Source organism: Acipenser ruthenus, chromosome 2 (genome assembly GCF_902713425.1).
Source record: "Acipenser ruthenus chromosome 2, fAciRut3.2 maternal haplotype, whole genome shotgun sequence".
Classification (NCBI taxonomy): Eukaryota; Metazoa; Chordata; class Actinopteri; order Acipenseriformes; family Acipenseridae; genus Acipenser; species Acipenser ruthenus.
In genome coordinates, this window is record NC_081190.1 from 9,968,160 (window position 1) to 9,988,968 (window position 20,809).

At 38.4% G+C, this 20,809-nt stretch overlaps 1 protein-coding gene across 2 annotated transcripts in view; it reads right to left on the reverse strand.

Annotated features, from left to right (window-relative positions):
- Nucleotides 1-8,278: 8,278 nt before the first annotated feature.
- Nucleotides 8,279-20,809, reverse strand: part of LOC131697728 (leucyl-cystinyl aminopeptidase-like) — a 33,111-nt gene continuing 20,580 nt past the window's right edge. Inside the window, exons 10-18 of one of the 2 annotated variants that reach the window (XM_058988784.1) lie at nucleotides 20,469-20,620; nucleotides 19,729-19,820; nucleotides 18,824-19,007; nucleotides 17,872-18,028; nucleotides 16,875-17,059; nucleotides 13,724-13,885; nucleotides 12,858-12,998; nucleotides 11,339-11,420; nucleotides 8,279-10,349 (exon numbers count right to left, since the gene is read on the reverse strand). In XM_058988784.1, the coding sequence (XP_058844767.1) occupies nucleotides 10,218-10,349; nucleotides 11,339-11,420; nucleotides 12,858-12,998; nucleotides 13,724-13,885; nucleotides 16,875-17,059; nucleotides 17,872-18,028; nucleotides 18,824-19,007; nucleotides 19,729-19,820; nucleotides 20,469-20,620 (1,287 nt within the window). In that variant the 3' untranslated portion in view covers nucleotides 8,279-10,217. Of the gene's footprint in view, nucleotides 10,350-11,338; nucleotides 11,421-12,857; nucleotides 12,999-13,723; nucleotides 13,886-16,874; nucleotides 17,060-17,871; nucleotides 18,029-18,823; nucleotides 19,008-19,728; nucleotides 19,824-20,468; nucleotides 20,621-20,809 lie in introns of both variants that reach the window. The other variant, XM_058988779.1, reaches the window with a different exon arrangement.

Sequence of the window (20,809 nt, forward strand, 5' to 3'; positions counted from 1 at the left end):
AACAATGTCCAACCTGTCCACTGACTGGAGCTGTCTTATGATGTATGACATGAATACAGTATCTATATAATCCTGGAATGTCTTTGATGTGCCTGGTGACAGCATTTGAACTACTACAGCACAATCCAATACCGTTGCATTCACTTGTGGGGTGCCTTCTGGAGCATGGGAAAGAGCCTCTAGTGACACAAGATCTGATTTTGTGCCAGATTGCATTTCACCCGGCTTAGACAGTGATGGGGGTGAAGGTTGATTTTCATGTGTGAAAAATTGCTCCAGATTACCATCTAAAACTGGCATGCAATGTACAGCCGAGAGATTAAAGCACAGGCATCCTTCAGAGCTGCTACCTGCCTTTTCTCTTTTGAAGGAGCTATTTTTTGGTAAACAGTGGTAACTTGTTTTTGTGCAGTGGTTCTGTAATTGGTTTGGATTTCTCTATAAATCTCTCCTTGACAAAGAGGTCATATTGTGCCTGGCCCACTTTGAGCACATCTTTGACTGTTTGCACTATATCAGTGTCCATGATGTCTTTGGTGTCCAATGTGAGAAGATGCCCACTATCCTCTTTGAAAGGGTTGCCCAGAGTTGACCAGAGCTATAACCTCCTTTGCACAATATACCTGTACACTTGGTACATGTTCATGGTGTTTTGTGGATTCTTTGCTGCTATTGGTGTCCTCAAATTCTTGGATAAGCCGGGATACCTCTGGTTTTGTCAATAAAGTTGATTCAAAAGAAGACCCTTGAATAACTATAATTTAGATGGAAAACAGGGACACATAGTGTTGAATAATTTGAATGCTAACAGTAAGTTGTAAGCAGATGACTAATTTTATCTTTTGAATAATAATATTAATACATTAATAATATTATATTAATTATAGAACGAATGGTATTTTATTAATTATGAATATTTTTAATTAATTATTAATGTTATAAATATAAATTATGATATTGTGATGAAGTGTGGGGCACTGTGGTTGAAGTCTTTTGTTTGTTTAGCTTGGATGTTTTTTTTTTAAGCACTGCAAATAATAAACTCACAGGTGCCGACCTGTTTGAACCACATTCCTGGGAGTTTGACTTTTTTATGCTAGAGGTCAGTGTAAAAGGTCCAGAGGAAGTGACAAACATAACACACATTTTCAGAGTTGCCACTATATATATATATATATATATATATATATATATATATATATATATATATATATATACATACTATATATATATATATATATATATACAGCTCTGGAAAAAATTAAGAGACCACTGCAAAATTATCAGTTTCTCTGGTTTTACTATTTATAGGTATGTGTTTGAGTAAAATGAACATTTTTGTTTTATTCTATAAACTACTGACAACATTTCTCCCAAATTCCAAATAAAAATATTGTCATTTAGAGCATTTATTTGCAGAAAATGACAACTGGTCAAAATAACAAAAAAGATGCAGTGTTGTCAGACCTCGAATAATGCAAAGAAAATAAGTTCATATTCATTTTTAAACAACACAATACTAATGTTTTAACTTAGGAAGAGCTCAGAAATCAATATTTGGTGGAATAACCTTGATTTTCAAGCACAGCTTTCATGCGTCTTGGCATGCTCTCCACCAGTCTTTCACATTGATGTTGGGTGACTTTATGCCACTCCTGGCGCAAAAATTCAAGCAGCTCGGCTTTGTTTGATGGCTTGTGACCATCCATCTTCCTCTTGATCACATTCCAGAGGTTTTCAATGGGGTTCAGGTCTGGAGATTGGGCTGGCCATGACAGGGTCTTGATCTGGTGGTCCTCCATCCACACCTTGATTGACCTGGCTGTGTGGCATGGAGCATTGTCCTGCTGGAAAAAACAATCCTCAGAGTTGGGGAACATTGTCAGAGTAGAAGGAAGCAAGTTTTCTTCCAGTAAATTGGGAAGTGTCCTTAAGAATGTATAATAAAACTAGTATTATATATTAAAATCTTTCAAATTAGGAATCCATACTAGTGTAGAACAAAAAAGCATCTGTTCACACAGGAAGAAGGCAGCAATCTATTGCAAGACATGAGTAGGAGGCTGTGTGGTCCAGTGGTTAAAGAAAAGGGGCTTGTAACCAGGATGTCCCCAGTTCAAATTTCATCTCAGACACTGACTCATTGTGTGACCCTGAGCATGTCACTTAACCTCCTTGTGCTCCGTCTTTCGGGTGAGACGCAGTTGTAAATGATTCTGCAGCTGATGCATAGTTCACGTGCCCTAGTCTCTGTAAGTCACCTTGGATAAAGGTGTCTGCTAAATAAACAAATAATAATAATAATAATGAGTATCATTTTCAGATAGAAGCTGAAACAATATTCTATATTTATTTATGGTCTTAAACATATTTTTAATCAAGCAATATCTGTAGTCTAAACAGGGCAATTTGATTGTATATATACAGGATTTAGAAAAAAAATATTGATAAAATGTATTGGTTTCAATTACGGTGACCAGAGGACACTGCCAATTGAGTTCCATATCCAGATATATTCAGCATGGGTCAATATATAATTGTACCAAATTTCAAGCTTCTAACCCAAAGTGCCAAGGTTTTTGCTTAACCACCTCACGTACTGCGTTCAGTTTGATTGCAGGATCAATACTGTTACTGTTACTGTTACTGTTACAGGATACTGTTACTGTATAGGTAATTTTCCATTTTGGATCTTATTATAGTTTCCATAAGTTTACATATAATAGAAGTCAGTTTTTATTTGTCAGTAGTTAGCTAGTTTTGTTTTGTCTCCCTTTTTGTGGCTCGGTATTACATTTTGAAATTCTCCAGTCTGTCGGTACAACCCCTGTCTCAAGAGACTGTTGCATGATCTTGGTTAATGGTTTGTAAATAACTTCTTTAATTTCTTTGAGTACTATTGGGAGTATCTCATCCGGTCCAGAGGATTTGTTTATTTTAAGAGCTACTAGTGCCTTTAACACTTCTGCCTCTGTTATGCTAAAAAAACTGGATAGGAACAGGTCGACATGTGGGGCATGTCAAAAAGCTTGCAGGTAGTCTATGAAACACAGGAAGCCTGTACTATACCATTATTGTTTTTATTGTTGTTGGGTATAGTGGATTTGTCCTGTAGCACTATGACTGCGCTTTTCAGGTCTTCTAGGCCTTGATTAACCACTGTGATCTTAACAGTCAAGATACATCTTTGTAATGTTTTAAATATTGTTCACTAATGCCAACACGTGGTTTAAGGAAGAGAAACTAAACCAGGTACAGTATCATGCCATAGAATCAAAACTACGTGGCTGAGAGGGCGTCTGCCACTTACCACATGACCATTACGTATGCTTCAGCCATATCAAAATAACTATCAAATAAACAACAAAATAACTGAACATTAGAGCTACTTCAAGCATGAATGTCCCATATCTCTGCACTGGCATGTTCACAGGTCATTTAACAAAGATGGCAAGTAGCCTTGTCCTCAAGTAAACATTTAAAGTGAAAACAGATAGTTTTACATTAAACCTTGAACCCTTTTTACAGCCAAGAGTTTTTGTCATAGATGTCACCCCGCAGCCAAGCATTTATGACTGTTTTTAACTCTTTAAAGTGTTATAAAAAAAACTTATTTGAGATTTCAAGCTTTGCTCTCGCGATTTATGATGTCACATAACCCCTCGATTAAATATTGCACTGCAGCCCGGGCCCTAACCAGAGCTGCCATTCTAAAAGGTGAAACTGAGGTTTCAAGCTCTAGCTGCAGTATTTATATGACTGCTTGGTATTTACTATTCAGCCTCCAAATCAATGTTACACGGCAAACCGACAGAGAAAATTAAGGAATGTTTGCTTGTTTCTTTATTGCTCACAAAATGTAAGCAAAAGATACGTATTTTTCTGTTATACCAAGTTCAGTAGAGAGGTCTTTTGAGCCATGGTGGTAGACTGAAAATATTGTTTCCCTTTAGCTGGTGCCTCCATCTGCCATGTCTTACCGTTCCTGTATAACAATAGGAGGGATGTTCTAGACCCTGACATGGCAGGCTCATCTTCTAGCAGTTGCCTGTGGTAAGAGTCATTTACTGTAGTAAGAACAGTCATCTGTGATTCTAGCTTTGCAATTTGTTCTTATGTTTGCTTTTATGAAGGTGGAGTATGGATACTATTTTTGAGAATACCTTTTCATCACCTTACTGATTATAAAAAGTTTTTTTTTTTTTTTTCTGTGCGTACCTGGGATCAGCTATAGCCAATGTCCTATCAGTGGTAAGTGTTGTGCATCAGATAAAAAATGGTTTATTATTTCTCTTATAGAATTGTAATTAGGAGGGAGTCAGCAAAGAGTACCGGTAACTTCTGAGTAACTTGAAATCATGCAGCTATAAACACCATTTGGCCATTTTTAAATCACATATTCGTTGAGATATAAATATGGCAGATCATTTTATTCTTACTTGGGTATTTATGTAGAAGTCAGATAAAGCGAACTAGAGATGTGTGCTGCCACCAATCCAGCACCTTGCAGCAAACCTCGTTCAACGAGGGAAGGGTGGCTTGGCCACCGATCTAACAGTGATGGTAGCCCATGTCCTACCACTGTTAAGAACACTGCTAAATCATTCTGAATCAACTCGTGTCCTACCAGTCCCAATTAGAGGGCAACTTCCTCTGAACGAGGCTGAGGACAATTTATCATGTGTGTGCATTACCAGATAAAGCATTGAAATCTATCGTGTGCTCCGTCTTCCTTTCTGAATGAAATGATTTCCTCCATCAAAGCGACTGGGCCCTAGAGAATTTTTTTCAGTACGGATTTCAAACACCTTCTGTTGAGAGTCCCTGTTCAACCCACAATGGAATTGCTCTGCTGTCGATGGAAACAAAGCTGTTTCTTTAGCGTTTTACCCTTCTGCCTCTCTGAACTCACTTTCTTGCTGATCACCACGGAAACCAAAGCTATATATGGACTGCTCCTCTCAGAGGTGACATACCCAAAGAGAAAAACCTCATAACACAGGTAATGTATCTTGAAAATACATTACGTTAACGTGTTAACTTTCAAATGTTACGTTGATAATCGAATTCTAATTGTGTGAGAAGTACTGAATTCAATCTGAAGTATGTAAAAATGTGAGAGTGTCTGCAAGTGAGATTTATAAACACATTTACAACACTGAAGCTGTCACGTGTAAAGCTCACAAAGGCTTTTTAAAGATGTTAAATTAGTTTAAACTGGTCTGTAACCACTTTATAGCGGGTTTGGTTTTATTTTTAACCAGGTGTTATGTTAATCATGATGTTTTTAGTGGCAGTCTAGAAATCAATGCAGATGTTTTCATCGGGTATTGCTTATGACTATTTATTTTACATGTCTCCACTGCTAATGATTTCAATGTCTTCAAGTCCATAAAAACTAACAAATCAAAGGGTCTAAATCAGCAGTTCAAAGATTCCTATGTATTAAAACACACATTACCAACCAGCTTGTGATACACAAGTCGTTGTGTTAAGAGAAGCTTCAGATGTCATTTGCTCATTATGATTGCAAGCACCAATAGGGAAGTGTTGCGGGGTGGGGGGGGAATCTATGGGCTGGTGCTAACTGCTGTGCATTGTTTTTCTAAAACAACTTACTGTAACACTGACTGATTGCCTTACTTTGGTCTATAACAGTATACAATACTTTTCTCCCAATGGATTTACTCTCCTGCATAATTGCTACAGTAGCTCCAGTCACCGATACAGTGATCTAGTCCAGCAAGTAGAATAGGGCTGGAGTTCCATTCTTATAAAAGCACACTTTTTATATGTATTGGGATGCTAGGAAATCATGTACTGTATATGAACACAAAATGAAGACGCAGGACACTTATTTTCAGATATTGTACCATCTATTAAACCAAGAGCCAGGTGCTGTGCTGTATCATTGGAAGCTATCAAAGCCTGTTCATGGCATTTGCAATTGTAAATGAGGTTACCAGATTCTTGCTAGGTCTAGGTAACATAAGCATTGCGTGGGAGGGTTTATACACACATGGAACTTCAGTTCCATGCCTACCTTTAGGGGCCATACAAGATAAATTAGCTTCAGAATATACTCACCAATGGTTGAGTTTTTCACCGGTAATATTCTCTCGTGTTCCGTTAAGCAAAAACTACACACACACATTTTTAGGTAAATATTTATTCCATATCACAAAAAGCCACACTATGTTTTTACATGCCTCAATATCAGTGCTCAAAACACGATTAGTTTGAAATAAAAAAGAAATATATATATATAGGCTTTTCCTGGAACTTAAGAGTACAGTACAAGGCAAATTCAAGAGCTGCAAGCCTACAAATAGCCTTAAAAAAGAAGAGATAAAAGAAAATACATATTTTATGTATAATTATATATAGATTATTATTACTTTGATTTTACTTTTATAAACTGCTTTTGTTAAAGGCGTTTTAAATAACCTTCACAGTTTACATTCACCGTTCAAGTTTAAAAGAAACAAAACTGCCACGCACACAAAAGGAACCAGGAGTCTTAACACTTGTGCTTACCCTCCATGACAGAAGTGTGGATTTGTGATGGCTGTATGACACATTGGCTTATGGAGTGTTAATTTAGCAATAATGGTCAATGTCCTCCTCTGAAACACTACAGGCCTGATGCATCACAGATTTCCACTCCAGTGTGCAGAGTTTTGCAGCTTTTTTTGAGAAAGTAAACAAAACTGCAAATTGTATACAACGCTTTACTGAGATTCCATATGACCTGGTAGCTGCACTAGCAAATGTCTTTCCACTGCCCCTGTACTGTGAACAGCGTTGCCCCTCTCCCCTCTGTAACTGTGCTCTCTTTGCAATCTCTTCTGTAGTCGCACCACACAATAAGATTCTATTTACAACCTGAGAGATTAATGGTGATGGCACGAAGTATTACAGGCCTGTCTGTGAAGACAGTATTGTACCACATTAAGGTTTTCTTTCCTTCCAGTGTTAGAATTAAAATAACATGTTTATTGAAGCCACTTAATTCCTTTCAAGGCGGAGGGGCACAAATGAAAAAGAAAAGAAAGCTAACATGAAAAACAATAAAGGCCCCCGGGTGTTTTTCCAGCACTACTTATAAATCTTTTTTATTTTATTTTTTTATTTTTTTTAAACACTTTAGGATATCAATCACTGGCTATGCCTATTAAAGAGAAAGTACAGTATCATGCTGTCATCATAGTTATTCATCCCACTTCTCATCCATTCAGAGTGTTTCTGGGTTCTGACTTTCCAATACAGAGTCTGTATCTAAATCAGTCTTTACCTGGATTTAAACTCTCTTTGACCTTGTCTGGAGAGCTTCCCAGCACTGAATAGACCTCCTCATTCCATTCAAACCAGGTGTGACCTTTCAAATCTGATGTCCTCTCAGACATGAGAGGTGAGGGTGCACTGACAGCCTGCAGGACCTCAATGGAACGAGGAAGTCTAAGGTAGTCACAACATTCCAGACAAGCTCGCAGAGATACAGATAGATAGAGTGAAAAAAAAGACAGAACTCAATATTGGAATAGCACAATCGCTCAACATACCTGAAAAACAGCATAAAAAAGTTTAAAAAAAAACCTTTAAAATAAATGACTTTCCTCTTTAAATACTAGCAAACGGGGCGCTGCCATGTGGTCATAATATCTATAAAAGCTGCCTCAGAAACAGTGACCAAGCAGTGCAACAACAAAGTCACTGAATGCATGGGTGCCAACATCACTTCCAGCAAGAATAAAGCTTTGCAACTACAGTAATTATGTACAATAGGTATCTCTGGGGATCCAGATAAGATTTGAGGAGACCAGTCAGGTTAAATAGTCTTGTCTGATAAGTCATACCTAACTGCGGCGCACTCAGGAACTACTGACCACTTCAACACAAAGATTTACAACATGCAGGTTGTGATGACTTGAAGCTATACAAAATGGATGTATGAATAAGCAAGGGATGCATTAAGAAAACAATAATACAAAACAAAAACACTTAATAATCTGGACCATTATGTTAGCAAACCAGAAAAAAAACGACAAACAAAAAAAACAGTCCTGCTTGTCATTCCATGTCAAAATACAATCCTCAAATCTACAGAAAGGAGAAAGATTGGACAACAGTCTTATATGGACCCCTCTGACACCTTCTCAAGCTCTGAAACAGTGCTATTTATTATATATATATATATATATATATATATATATATATATATATATATATATATATATATATATATATATAGACACACAATTAAGATAACCAACATGTCCAATTGAAAACATCCAAACATTAAAAAAAAAAAAAAAAAAAAAAAAAAAAAAAAAAAAAAAAAAAACTCCCTGAAACCCTGGCAGTGCAGCAGGACAACAACAACATAACAGAAACAAATGTACCGCAAAAGCAGCAGTGCTTCATGAGCTTGCATATCCATTGTCAATGCATTTCCATTCTCTCAATGTCAATCTACTGTAGACTCCATTTTAAAAACTCCACCGAGGCTTGGCAAGCCTTCAAGGCATTTGAATGGATTTCGGGGCCTACCTTAACCTTTTGCGGACTCTGAAAACTCACCCCTTTCCAGGTCCGCCTGACATAGCTTGACTGTAGGGCTTGTACCTGTGCAAATATCCACCTACATTATACAGTCTTATACCTTTCTAAAATGCTAAAGGTCTGAACATTATTACGAAAACAATGTTTTACTCTATCGTAGAGTATACCCTGCGAGTACCTAGTTTGAATGTAAAACAAAAAAAAACGTTTTAAAACTCCCTGAAAAAGGAATTTAGCTTCAGAAATGTGATCGAAATTATAATGGGACCGCCGCAAAGGTTTGACACCCCCCACCCCCATGCAATAAAAACGTGCTTGTGTTGTTCATTCATAAAAGCTACTACTGAGGTTTCCCCTCATTTACTTTAGAGAAGTGGTTCATAGCTAACTCACAGTAAATCTTCAATCAATTTAACATGATTTGTGCCACTCTTGGAGCAAAACCCATTAAATAAAACCAATCTAGTTAAAATATACCTACAGAACTGACATACTGAATTAAAACAAGGAACATTAAAAGAAACTGAAAGTAGTTCTTTCAGATCTGAAATATTTAGAATTGAGTAGTTATTGCATGCTAATCCTTACTTAAGGTCAAATGATATGAATAAACCTTGTGTTCTTTATTATCTAAAAAAAACATGAGTGCCATAAAGGTTATACATCTTTACACCAGTGTGTACTTAAATAAAGACTTGTGTGAGCCAGCAGTCGAGCCTGTGGTGCAATTTCATCTGTCTTCAAATTCTTTGGTTTTAAAAGAAAAAGAAAAAAAACAAAACAACTTTCCCTCAGCTGTTCTATAAAGCCACCGCATAGTGTACATTCAGTTAGGACCAACGTCAAGGTTATGACCCCATCAAAAGTACAGAGGGGTTAACTGAGGATGAGCCCAAGCAATCTTTCCGAGATTGAGGTGAGGACGCACTAAGAAGTTCTAATTCAGAATCCCGTTGTTTTAAGCACGTGAAAAACAAATGCCCAGGACTCTATGAAGAACACATCCATCCAGGGAAGCTCTTGTCATTCTGGAGACTGCTGCTGGAAATTAATAAAGCATGGGCTGTTTTTTTTAGAAGCCTACATACAAAAAAGCAGCTACAGAGAACAGGCAGTTTTACACTTTTTAAATTTGATTGAGGGAGAGAAGATCCATCACAGACAAGTCCCCTCACTGTTTTTCTAGATTAGCCTGTACACTGATTCAGTCCTGCAATCCATTATCTGTACCGCAGTGCGTATATACATTACAGGTGTAGTAATAAGTACACACCACACAATAACACACATACAGTAAACATTTTCCGCCATCCTCGTGCTTTGTCATAAATCTGTAACAAAAAAAAATGCTATTTTGATGACACTATCTTTATATAACAAATACCTCCCTCCATATTTACACTATATTTTTTTTTATTTTATTTTTTTTTGGTCTGTAGCTTAACATACCCACATTAACAATGAAAAGAAAGTTCTAACCAAAAACAAAACAAAACAAAAAATCTCTATATAAATAAAAGGGATCAGAGTGGCCCTGAGCTAGCTAGAACTCCTACAAGTGCAAAGGCTGCTGTTGCCATGGTGACTGGCCTCTCCTGGTCTGTAACCCAAGCAGAGCAGGACGTTCCTGTGTCCTGCACAGCACTGCTCTCAGCTCAGAGAGAGTGACTCAGAGCCTCCACGTTCCTGTCCATCCACTGGATATTGAGTTGTATCGTCTCCACTGCTTCCTGGACGCTTCTTAGCTGAGAACCCTTGTCCTTGAGAGACCCAAAGAAGTTCTTTACCTGCAAGGGAAGGTGAGCATTAGCAGGGAGTGGTGTGTCCAATCAGTATCTACCGCAGAGCTGCCAAGCTCACTTCTCAACCCAAATCAAACACAAGAAACACGGACGCAAGGGTTCTAGTGCGTGCGCATGTCATGAACAATAAGTTCATTACTGTGCTTCGGGGGCAGAGCCTCTTTAAATCCTCCTCACCTCAAGTCCTGTGTAAGACTTATAAAAGATTAATATTAGGAAGAATCGCTAATGATTAAGGGGATGATTTTCAGCTTGGATTTAGAGTCAATTTATTCTTTGCAATCAATTTCAAAAAGCTTGTTTTGCTTTTACATTTCAACTCAAATGTAACGTACCATTTTTCTCAGTGCAATTTGTCAAATGCAGTTATCTTTTTAAGTACCAGAACTTTATTAAAAAAAATCTGAGATGTACTTAACATAAGCTACCAAGCATTGAAACCTGGTTTCAGGAGAGCAGGAGACCTAGTTTGAGACAACTTTGCTGCATCAAACCCCTCATCTACCCTGGTGTGCCATGCAGTGGCCTGAAACCTAGTCTCCTGAAACCAGGCTCCAAGCCACAAAGATCTGAAAGCTATAAATAAGTGTGATTCCAGGCCCCTTGGACATTATGATCTAAATATGTCCAAGAATAACATTTCATGTGTTTCTGCTTTTTTCTGGCTGTGTACGTTTGTAAGTCGTGTTAAGGTCATGTCACCCTTACAAAGAGAATGTAAACTCAAAGGGTTTGTATTGGGATAAAAAAGTTACTAAAGCAACACAGAACAATGTTTATGTTATCTCTGCTTTTACTTCCTTGTGCAGTCTGTTTGATGAACAAGCCCAAACAATCACACATAACACTATCCCATATAAAGTTTGCTACATTTAAGAGAAATCTGATACGTCTGGTAAAAAATCCCAAAGTGTAAGCTGGTAGGAATTCCCTGTTCCTGGTCTTCTACATGTAGACTGGAAGTCACTTCTTACCTCAAACAGATGCGCCTGTGTTGAAAACTCGGATGTTGTTCCCATGACAATGTTGTGAATTGCAAAGGAGCCGAGATTAAATCTAAAACAGAACAAGGTCAGTCAACACAACGTACACAGCCTTTCCAGGTTCCTATTATAATATACACTTTAGTATGCCCTATTATTTAACCCCAGTACACCCCTACTTCACCATTTAGAATGTCCAGTTATGTACCCTCACCACAGCGATCCCCACAACAGCTCAAGGGAACGGAACACAGTGGACGTCCTCTGGGGGACAAAGGTCAGCCCTGCAGGTGCCCTCTTTGAGCTCAGGACAGTTGGGTCCTCTAGGAGCATTGAGAACAGCCGCTCCCTGAGGAATATCCAGTGAAGGCCGGCAACTTTGCACAGCCAGGAGGCGAAACGGTCTCCCCTGACTGTATGACTCACCCTGCACAGCACACAGTCATGCCTTTACAAGGTGGCTCACTCTGGGGTCCCTAAAATATCTGACCCTTGAAACTAGGAAGCAACACCCCCGTTCCACAGCTTCTAAAAGAAGTTCATAGTAAGATTGTATTGAATTCCCGGATGTGTGGTTGTTGATACATGGAGCACAAGGTTTAAGAGTACACTTGGAAGAATCAGTGTGTCCCCATCCCTTTGGAAACAGGATGCAGTTCACACCCAAACTGCTGGACTACAAGTTGCATTATAAAATGTAATATTATATATATATATATATATATATATATATATATATATATATATATATATATATTTTAGCTCAATGAGCCAGCTGCCCAACGTTTCGATATGTTGTACATATCTTTCTCAAGGCAGCCTGTGTTTGAATCAAAACATTGGAGGTATTTATAGGTTTTTGACAGCATGACAACTACTTGTTATTGTTTACATTCAAATCCATGATTTATTCTTACATGATGTAATGGTGTTCTATATATTGTGACATCATTTTTACTTCTATCTTTGAATCTGTATTAATTCTAATTAATACTACTTTATATAAACTTATATTTTTATTATATCATGCAATGCTGGCTCTAAGGATCAGTCTAGATTTGGCCTCCCCAGCGCATCAGCATGCACAACTTTTGAATGAATTTTGTTTATTTATTTAAATGTTATATATTTATTGAAGTTAATTAGTTCATTCTTTTCTGTTGAGTCCCGCTGGCATAATCGTGTTCAGTCTATTTATCCATTTACTTTCTTTTATTCTTCTCTCTCTCTATATATATATATATATATATATATATATATATATATATATATATGGATCATTCTCTGCTATAAAAGGTACCAAAAATTGAATTATCCTTAAAATCAGGTTAAGAGGAGTAAGATAAACCCACACAAACACATTTATAAAAAATACGTTTAAACTAGGACTGCCAAAGATGCCATTTATTGTTTGTCAAATCTATGTTTTATGGCGTGATGCCTCTGTTACCAGAAAGGGTATTAGAAATGAAAGAATTGGGAAAATGTTTTGTGGTATATAATAACTTACTTTTTTATAATTTTATCCCAGTTTTCTTTGACAAAGCCCCAGGCATACAGGTGTCCTTCGAAGTTCTTAGAGATGGTAGTGAGGATGAGAGGGAGCTCCTGTGTCCGAACATCTTCACCATTCAAGCTGGTCTGCATCAGCCTGGGTAAGAGCAACACTTGTAAAAAGAGAATGGAACTGGAGCCAGACACTATGCGCCCTCTGCTGGCTACACCCTGTAAAAACTGATACAGTAAGTTACACAGTGAAGCTATGCCAGGTCCCATCTTCAATTATTGAGGATTTGCAGCTTAAATGTTTGATTTGATAAATTATGTACACCCCTGCCCTTCAATATTAAACCTAAAGAGACTGAAGCTAGTTAAATAAATCAACTAGTGCTAATGCACACTCAATATCTCACTGCAATCGCATTGTGCATTGAATTTCTAAATATTATTAAACACGATTATTCATTTATAAAACATTCTCCATTAAAGTATTTTTGTTTTTGTTTCACGTGTCCAAATATTTTACGTGTCCACAATCCCGAATGTCCAGTTACCTGCATATTCCCTCAACGCAGCAATGCCCATAGCAGCTCGGAGAACCAAAGAGTGTCCTCCGATCCCACAGACAACAAATGAAGCCATTACCTTTACTTCAAGTTCAGCACAACTATAAAGAACAGGTTTCGGGATTCCAACACACCTTTCTTACTTTGTTTTTGTATTCTAAGCTGCAACATGACACCAAAAACAATGAATGAATTAAAAGAAAGTTTTTGTATTGATTTCTTTTCTCAGCCTCAATGTGTTCAAGTTATTCTTGTGTGTGTGTTCTTTCAAAGCCGCATGTTACACATCATTACTTTTCGTCCAACCCACCATATTAGCTTCCTAATATCCGCACTGCTTGCCAATGCTTGCAACATCTTCTCTCTCTCTGCCTCAAATGAGGAGTTGCTGTAGGCCTCCAGCACAGAGTCCCAGCCGTCACAGTGTCGGATGCCGACTGTGAATACAGTTCTCATGAGATCTGCCGGTATGCTGCAAAGCAGAGGACATGGGCAGGAACGTTAGCTTCATGAAGCAGGCATTACCACAGCTTAGGTTAGATAACATGGCAAGACACTTCAGAGCACAGGAATATTTATCAGTCTAGTGGTTTAATGCTGGAAGTTGAAGGAATGGATAGCAGCATGGACTGCTGTAAAGAACCAAGCGTCAGGGTGTAATTGAGGCAGTAGATAAATATAAAACAATTTATCCAAATAGTAATCATGTAGCGCAGGGATTTTCAACCAGGGGTACGTGTACCCCTGGGGGTGCTTTTAAGGGTCATAGGGGGTACGCAGGACGACTTAGAAATGCACAAATAAAAATGAAAGTAAGAGAAAATAATGATTTTGAATTTCTTTTTTTAATGGTATTACATACTCTCTATACCACGGTGTATACTTATTTAATCTTTGTCTAGCAGCTCAAAGTGAAAAGCAGATGGGAGGGGGAAAAAAAACAAACCAAAAAAACAGACTATCACGTCCACATTTTCCACGTGCACGCATGTGTGATTTCGATTGCATGGATTTCCACTCCGATATGCAGGTGAAGCAGGCGTCTGGCGATTGTGCCTGGAGAGCGCTCTGTGCTGCTCATGATCTTTGCTGTTTTCAACTTGTCGTATCAGTGAAGCACAGTGTTTCTGCGTTTTTTTTTTTTTAAAGTGTAAATGCTCCGGTAAACATAAATAGTCATCACAATACTTTGCCGTTTTTTGTTTTATTTATTACCACGGCTGCATTTTATTAACAGCAATAGCGGCTGGTTGAATATGTTTTCGGTGTTTGATTTCTTACTTGCAAAAGAAAAACAAAGGAAGAAAACACAAGAGTAGAGTCCCTGTTAGTAATTATAGTTTTATCTTGAGGTTAATATTTTTGATAGGGTACTGTAAACATTTTAAACGGAACACATAATTATGCTGAGGTGGGAAGTAAATAGTAATGTAATAAACACTGTAATAAACATAAACACAATAAAGCAGACTATTTTGTATTATTTAGAATGACTTTGCCCAATAGAAAGCGAATATGAGGGTTTCCAAAGATTCATAAATTAAGTTTTAAGAATTAACACCCTACTGTTTGGTTTTCTGTTTCAGCAATTTGTCAGTTCCCCCCCCCCCAAAAAAAGTGTTAACCTGATTATTCTGCCTTTTACTGAAACTGGGTACCATTCAGTGAGCAAAAATTCAAAAATGCATTGAGCACAACTGGCAACGCACGGGAAAAGCAGACTGGGAAATGCCAGCAACAATTGCGACTGTTTAAAACATGCTTTCAAAAGTTCTTAACAAATTGATGCAATTGTAAATGTTGCAATTGTAAGCAGCTTCAGTACATCTCATTATAATCGTTGCACTACCTCCACCCCTTTTTGCAAATTTATGCAGGAACGCCCATATTTACATATTTTTCTAAGGTAGATCCGCAAGAGAAACTACTGCAAAGAAAAAAAAAGCATTCCCTAAAAAGTCACTAACAGCATTGCACATGTTAGTACATTTCACCTTCCCACTCGTTTGAGACTACTGCGACAGGTGCAACATTTTAGTACATCTACCCCTCAGTTGTTAATCCATTAAGAGACAAATACTTGTTTTCTTTGAAAGAATCACATTGATACATTCTAATTTTGATGTTTCTTTACAGAAATAAATGTCATTCTTTCATTTTGGCTACAAACTGCTGCGTCCTATTTTGAGGACAGTTAAGTTTGAATGTGCCCGTAAATCAGGGCGGTGCAATTTCATGCCAGCTATGAAGTTCAACACAAAGAAAATTGAGCTTTAATCATCACTGTGGGTAGGAAAACACCAATAAAATGTATAATTTTTAGGCTTCAGTTTCTTATTTTATACAGTACACCCTCGCTATAATGGCCTTCATTATAACGAACCTGGCCCCTAGACCTAAAATAAAAAAAAACAAAAAAAGATAATATAAACATACACTGTCAAAATCCTGGTCTGTACGCACTGGATGCCACCAAGCAGGTTATCAGTCACATTTTACTACTACTACAAATATTAATACTACTACTAATAATATTAACTTACGCTTGTCAAGTGACCCCAGAGGTTGGTTATGCCTCCGTGATACGATTCGCTTGCACAGTTTGCATGAAACTTTTTTCTTTTTTGGTCGTCTGGGCAAAAAAAATCCCAAACAGTAGAGGGGTTTTGAGACATTTCTTTCAATAAAGCTTACGCTATACAACGCTTTGCTGTTGAGATGGTGAATGAATAAATTAAAGGTTTGCTTCTGGATAACACGAGCTGGAGCGAGGAGGGGAGGACGGTGCTCAGTTTTCGAAATTAAAATTATTAGTGTTACCGTATATTTTTCTGTATGTTTCAAACATATTCCACCACAGCACTTCTCTTACACTGTCTTGTACACTAGGTATTCAGTACATATACTGAAGCAATACAGCCACTAGAGGTACAAGCCCACTGCTTTGGAAACTATATCCTGCTCCATACACGGCAGCGGCGCCACGTTGTACGTAATGTATAACGATTTGGTAGCGGATTTTAATAACAACTTTTGTTTAAATAGGCATTATACAAATCAAAAGACAGAATTTTGCATGAACCTTCCGGCACACCCCTAGTTTTTTGGCTTGTTCAGCAACCATACGGCAAAGCAAAATTGATTCAAGAAAAAAAAAAAAAAAAAAAGGAGGACCTGATGAACTTTTCATGTCAGGTTGATTTGGAAAAAAGCTCAGTTTGGGACCCCAACAGGTTTGTTACAGCGAGGGTGTACTGCATTTAGACTTAACTATTGCAGTCAGCAAAATTAGAGAAAGTTATCATTACAATTTAGTTAAAGAGAAAATTAAAACAGGTAAATGAGGACAACTGCACTTAATGGGTTAAAATAAAGTCCATTGTTTTTGTAGGGTCCTGTGGCAAATATCTGTAGTTGGTAATGTATTGCATCATAGCCGTTTAATATCTCTTATCCTTTACCTCACGTTGGCAGGAGATTTTGTCCAGTTCAAGAATATGTTCTTGGCTTTTTCAATGCATATCTCGTGGTTGTAAGAGCAGGCAGATCCCAGCAGTGAAGACCTGAGCTTTTGTTGAGTAATGGATACTTCTTCATTCCAGCTCTGGTTAGCAATTAGTTTTTCAAAAAGTTCCAGAATATATGCCTTAGAGGAAAAAACAATTATATAAAAAAAGCATCCAGAAGGGAGGGAGGGACAGACAGGCACAATGTAAAGATTTGTAATTTAAAACACCAATAAAAAGGCACCGTGTACTAGTTTCTAATAATAAAATCCCGATTTTAGGCACTGGATAGAAAACCTCAAGCCACTACTCTACTGAGTTTACAATATAATTATTTTAGTGGTCTTTCATTAATTAGGTTGCACAAATTGCTTAATGACATGCAAGCCTGGTGATTATGTTTTTAGCAGAAAGAAATAACCAACTGTGAGCCCTAACATAACACAAGAATGAAATCTGAAGATGCTGCATTTCTTCACTTAACACTTTTATACCAACTAAACAACATTTCTCTCACTCCATTTTTTATACCAAGATATATACAAATATTCAATCTTACATCCCAAAGGTAAATCAAAATACAAGTGACAGACAGGCAGACAAAGATAAAGCCAGACAGAAATTTGTGTTCAACATATTACAGTTGTAAAATATTGCAAGTATTGTAAGGTTTAACCCCTGAAGGTACACAAGGAATTGAGTGGTTGTTCAAACGGTTTCTTCTTAAAATACATTTGAGAGCGGCTCAACTATCACGAGGAGGAAACTGGAAATTTGGATGACCGGATCCAACCTGTCAGTAAATCTCAAAATTTAGAAAGCTAGCATCATTTATATCTGTGTCCCTTATATGTCCCACATATGTCCCTTGTATCTTAAAAGGGCTATAGGCTACTGTATCTAAATGGTTTGTATCACAAAGCTCTGCAGTCCCACTCAAAGCCAGCCTCACCTTCATCCTTGCAGTAAGTTGCAGTAATCCTCTCTTGTCCAGAAGTCTGTAGATATGGTTGAGCTGAAGCAGTGCCTCAGTCACTGGGGGGGTGCTGGTCTCATTGACAAGGTAACAGGTAAGATTTAGCACCTGCTGAATAGACACCTTGCCCAGCCTAGGAAATCATTAATAATAAAAGATACAAAAAATACTGGTACTGTTTTCAAAATCATCTGGTGCCCAGTAAGTCATACGTACAAAATTCAAAGACTGTAATGTACTAATACTGCTACTGCTCACATAGTCATGGTCATAAATGCATGCAGCTGTTTGAAAGTGTAAGTGCTGAATGTATTGGGTGGCAGGTTGGATATCAAGTACAGCAAAGGACCCTGGGTACCTGATCCAGCCCTGGCTCAGCTAGTCTTCTGCTTCCACTCGCTTGTAAACACTAGAAACAGGTTACACTATTATTGCAGGTGGTGCAGGGGTGTATTCATGGCTTCTCATGCCTCTTTTTACTGGAGGCCTTGGTTCAAATGTCCACCTTGCCCCAGCGGTCAGTAGTCCACATCACAAAGCCAGCACATACTATGCCGTTATTGGCAGCGTCTGCTTGAGAGACACACTGGGCTGAATGGCGGGGGATGTTCAGGTAAGCACTGACCTCACTTGTAGGGCTTTGAGGGACTCATGACAGCTCCTTATCTCTTGCCCAACTTTAACATTTCACAAGCATCACATTTACAAACAACAGCTCTAGAAACATGATCAGACAGACTAGCAAGTCTCAATAATTATAATAATAATAATAATAATAATAATGATAATAATCTCCACTCCTGGTCTCTGTGCTGTGCTTAACGCATTGGTTGCGGTGAACTCTTTTTAGGATTTTAAAAACTTCAATAGTCTCCCCTAATCCTTATTTGTTCTTTGTAACTCATTCAAACTCAAACATCCTCTGTACCTGGCAAGTCCAAATATGTCACTGATGAGGCTCGCTCTGTCTTGGTAGCTGAGAGCTGAATGATTGCTCTTTAATAATATAATCAGGTCTCTCCAGCCGTCTTCACCGTAATGCACCATGTAGAATCCCTCCATGTCAATGTTAAATTTCACCCACTGCACCTCTTCAGGAACGTATATGGTGGCTGGTGGAGGAGAGAATAGAGCATGTCAGTGATGGGACACGACTTCATGAAATGAAACCAAATGCGAAGTTCAGCAGGGAGCAGAGGAGTAGCAGGGTAAGAGACACCTGCACCACGCTCCTGTACTGAACAGCACACATCACAGGCTCACCACGCTCCTGTACTGAACAGCACACATCACAGGCTCACCACGCTGCTGTACTGAACAGCACACATCACAGAATCACCACGCTGCTGTACTGAACAGCACACATCACAGGATCACCATGCTGCTGTACTGAACAGCACACATCACAGGCTCACCACGCTGCTGTACTGAACAGCACACATCACAGGCTCACCACGCTGCTGTACTGAACAGCACACATCACAAGCTCACCACGCTCCTGTACTGAACAGCACACATCACAGGCTCACCACGCTCCTGTACTGAACAGCACACATCACAGGATCACCACGCTGCTGTACTGAACAGCACACATCACAGGCTCACCACGCTCCTGTACTGAACAGCACACATCACAGGCTCACCACGCTCCTGTACTGAACAGCACACATCACAGGATCACCACGCTGCTGTACTGAACAGCACACATCACAGGCTCACCACGCTCCTGTACTGAACAGCACACATCACAGGCTCACCACGCTCCTGTACTGAACAGCACACATCACAGGATCACCACGCTGCTGTACTGAACAGCACACAGCACAGGCTCACCAGACTGCTCCTTCAGCAGGATCACACTCTTGCAGCTTGAGGCATTACTGCAGCTGCTGTTGATGGATGTCAGGGGAACCTGCCACAGGTAGCTGCTGAAGAATCACAACCAAAAAGAGTATCTGTTTAAAGAGACTGCAGAGGCTTTTCACATGCTGTTTTATTATTATGATTTATTATTATGATTTATTATTATGATTATTATTATTTAACTCCATATGAATTGATTTATCAGCTAGAAACACTAGCTTAAGATAGAAAACGAATATGGCAATATGTATATCTATACATTTAGAGTTATCTTTCAATACAAGACGCTGAAACTTTGCCATGTGTTACTCTTGGGTAATCTTTCTGCTGAAACCGGTACTAAATCGGCAAGAAGTTATTAAACCCCCTGACCAGAGGGTGGCAGCAGAGCCAAACTAATAAATGGTGTTTCGTCTTTGTTTGCACACAGACAGAAAAACAAAAGTAAATACAAAAAATTATATAAATATGCTACTAGAAAATGACCCTCCCAAACAGTCTTATCAGCTTGTGAATGAACCAACAACTACATTTTTACTGCAAAATATATGCAACAAGAAAGTTCTAGGTCATCTAATTATTGACAAAGGTAGTACCCAGTATATCTTCGCTGTTGTTTGCTTAATAAAAGCACATAGATATAACTTTGCCAAGTATTTTCTGCAGGTATAGATTCCCCTTATCAGTTTCAGGGAGGCAGTTTGTTTCACCTGGAGCTGCTAGATGAATTGTCCACACTCAGTAAGAAGCGTTCTTGCTGAAGTGTCATCTTCGTGCCGTTCCTGGTGACTGTTACCAATGGAAAGCCTTTCTGAAGGGTCCACGATTTCATCAGCTCTGTGATGTTAGCCTTCTTTGTAAACTGTTAAAGGCACATGGCAACAATGTAATCACCTATTTCAAAAGAGACCACGGTAACCATTCATATACCGCACCACAAAGTCAAGTTCTAAAGGTATACATTGCTAATTTATCCATTTATCATGTCAGTTAAGCAGAGTGAACACAAAGCCACTTTGTGGCTTGGTTTCAGGAGACTCGGTTTCAGGTC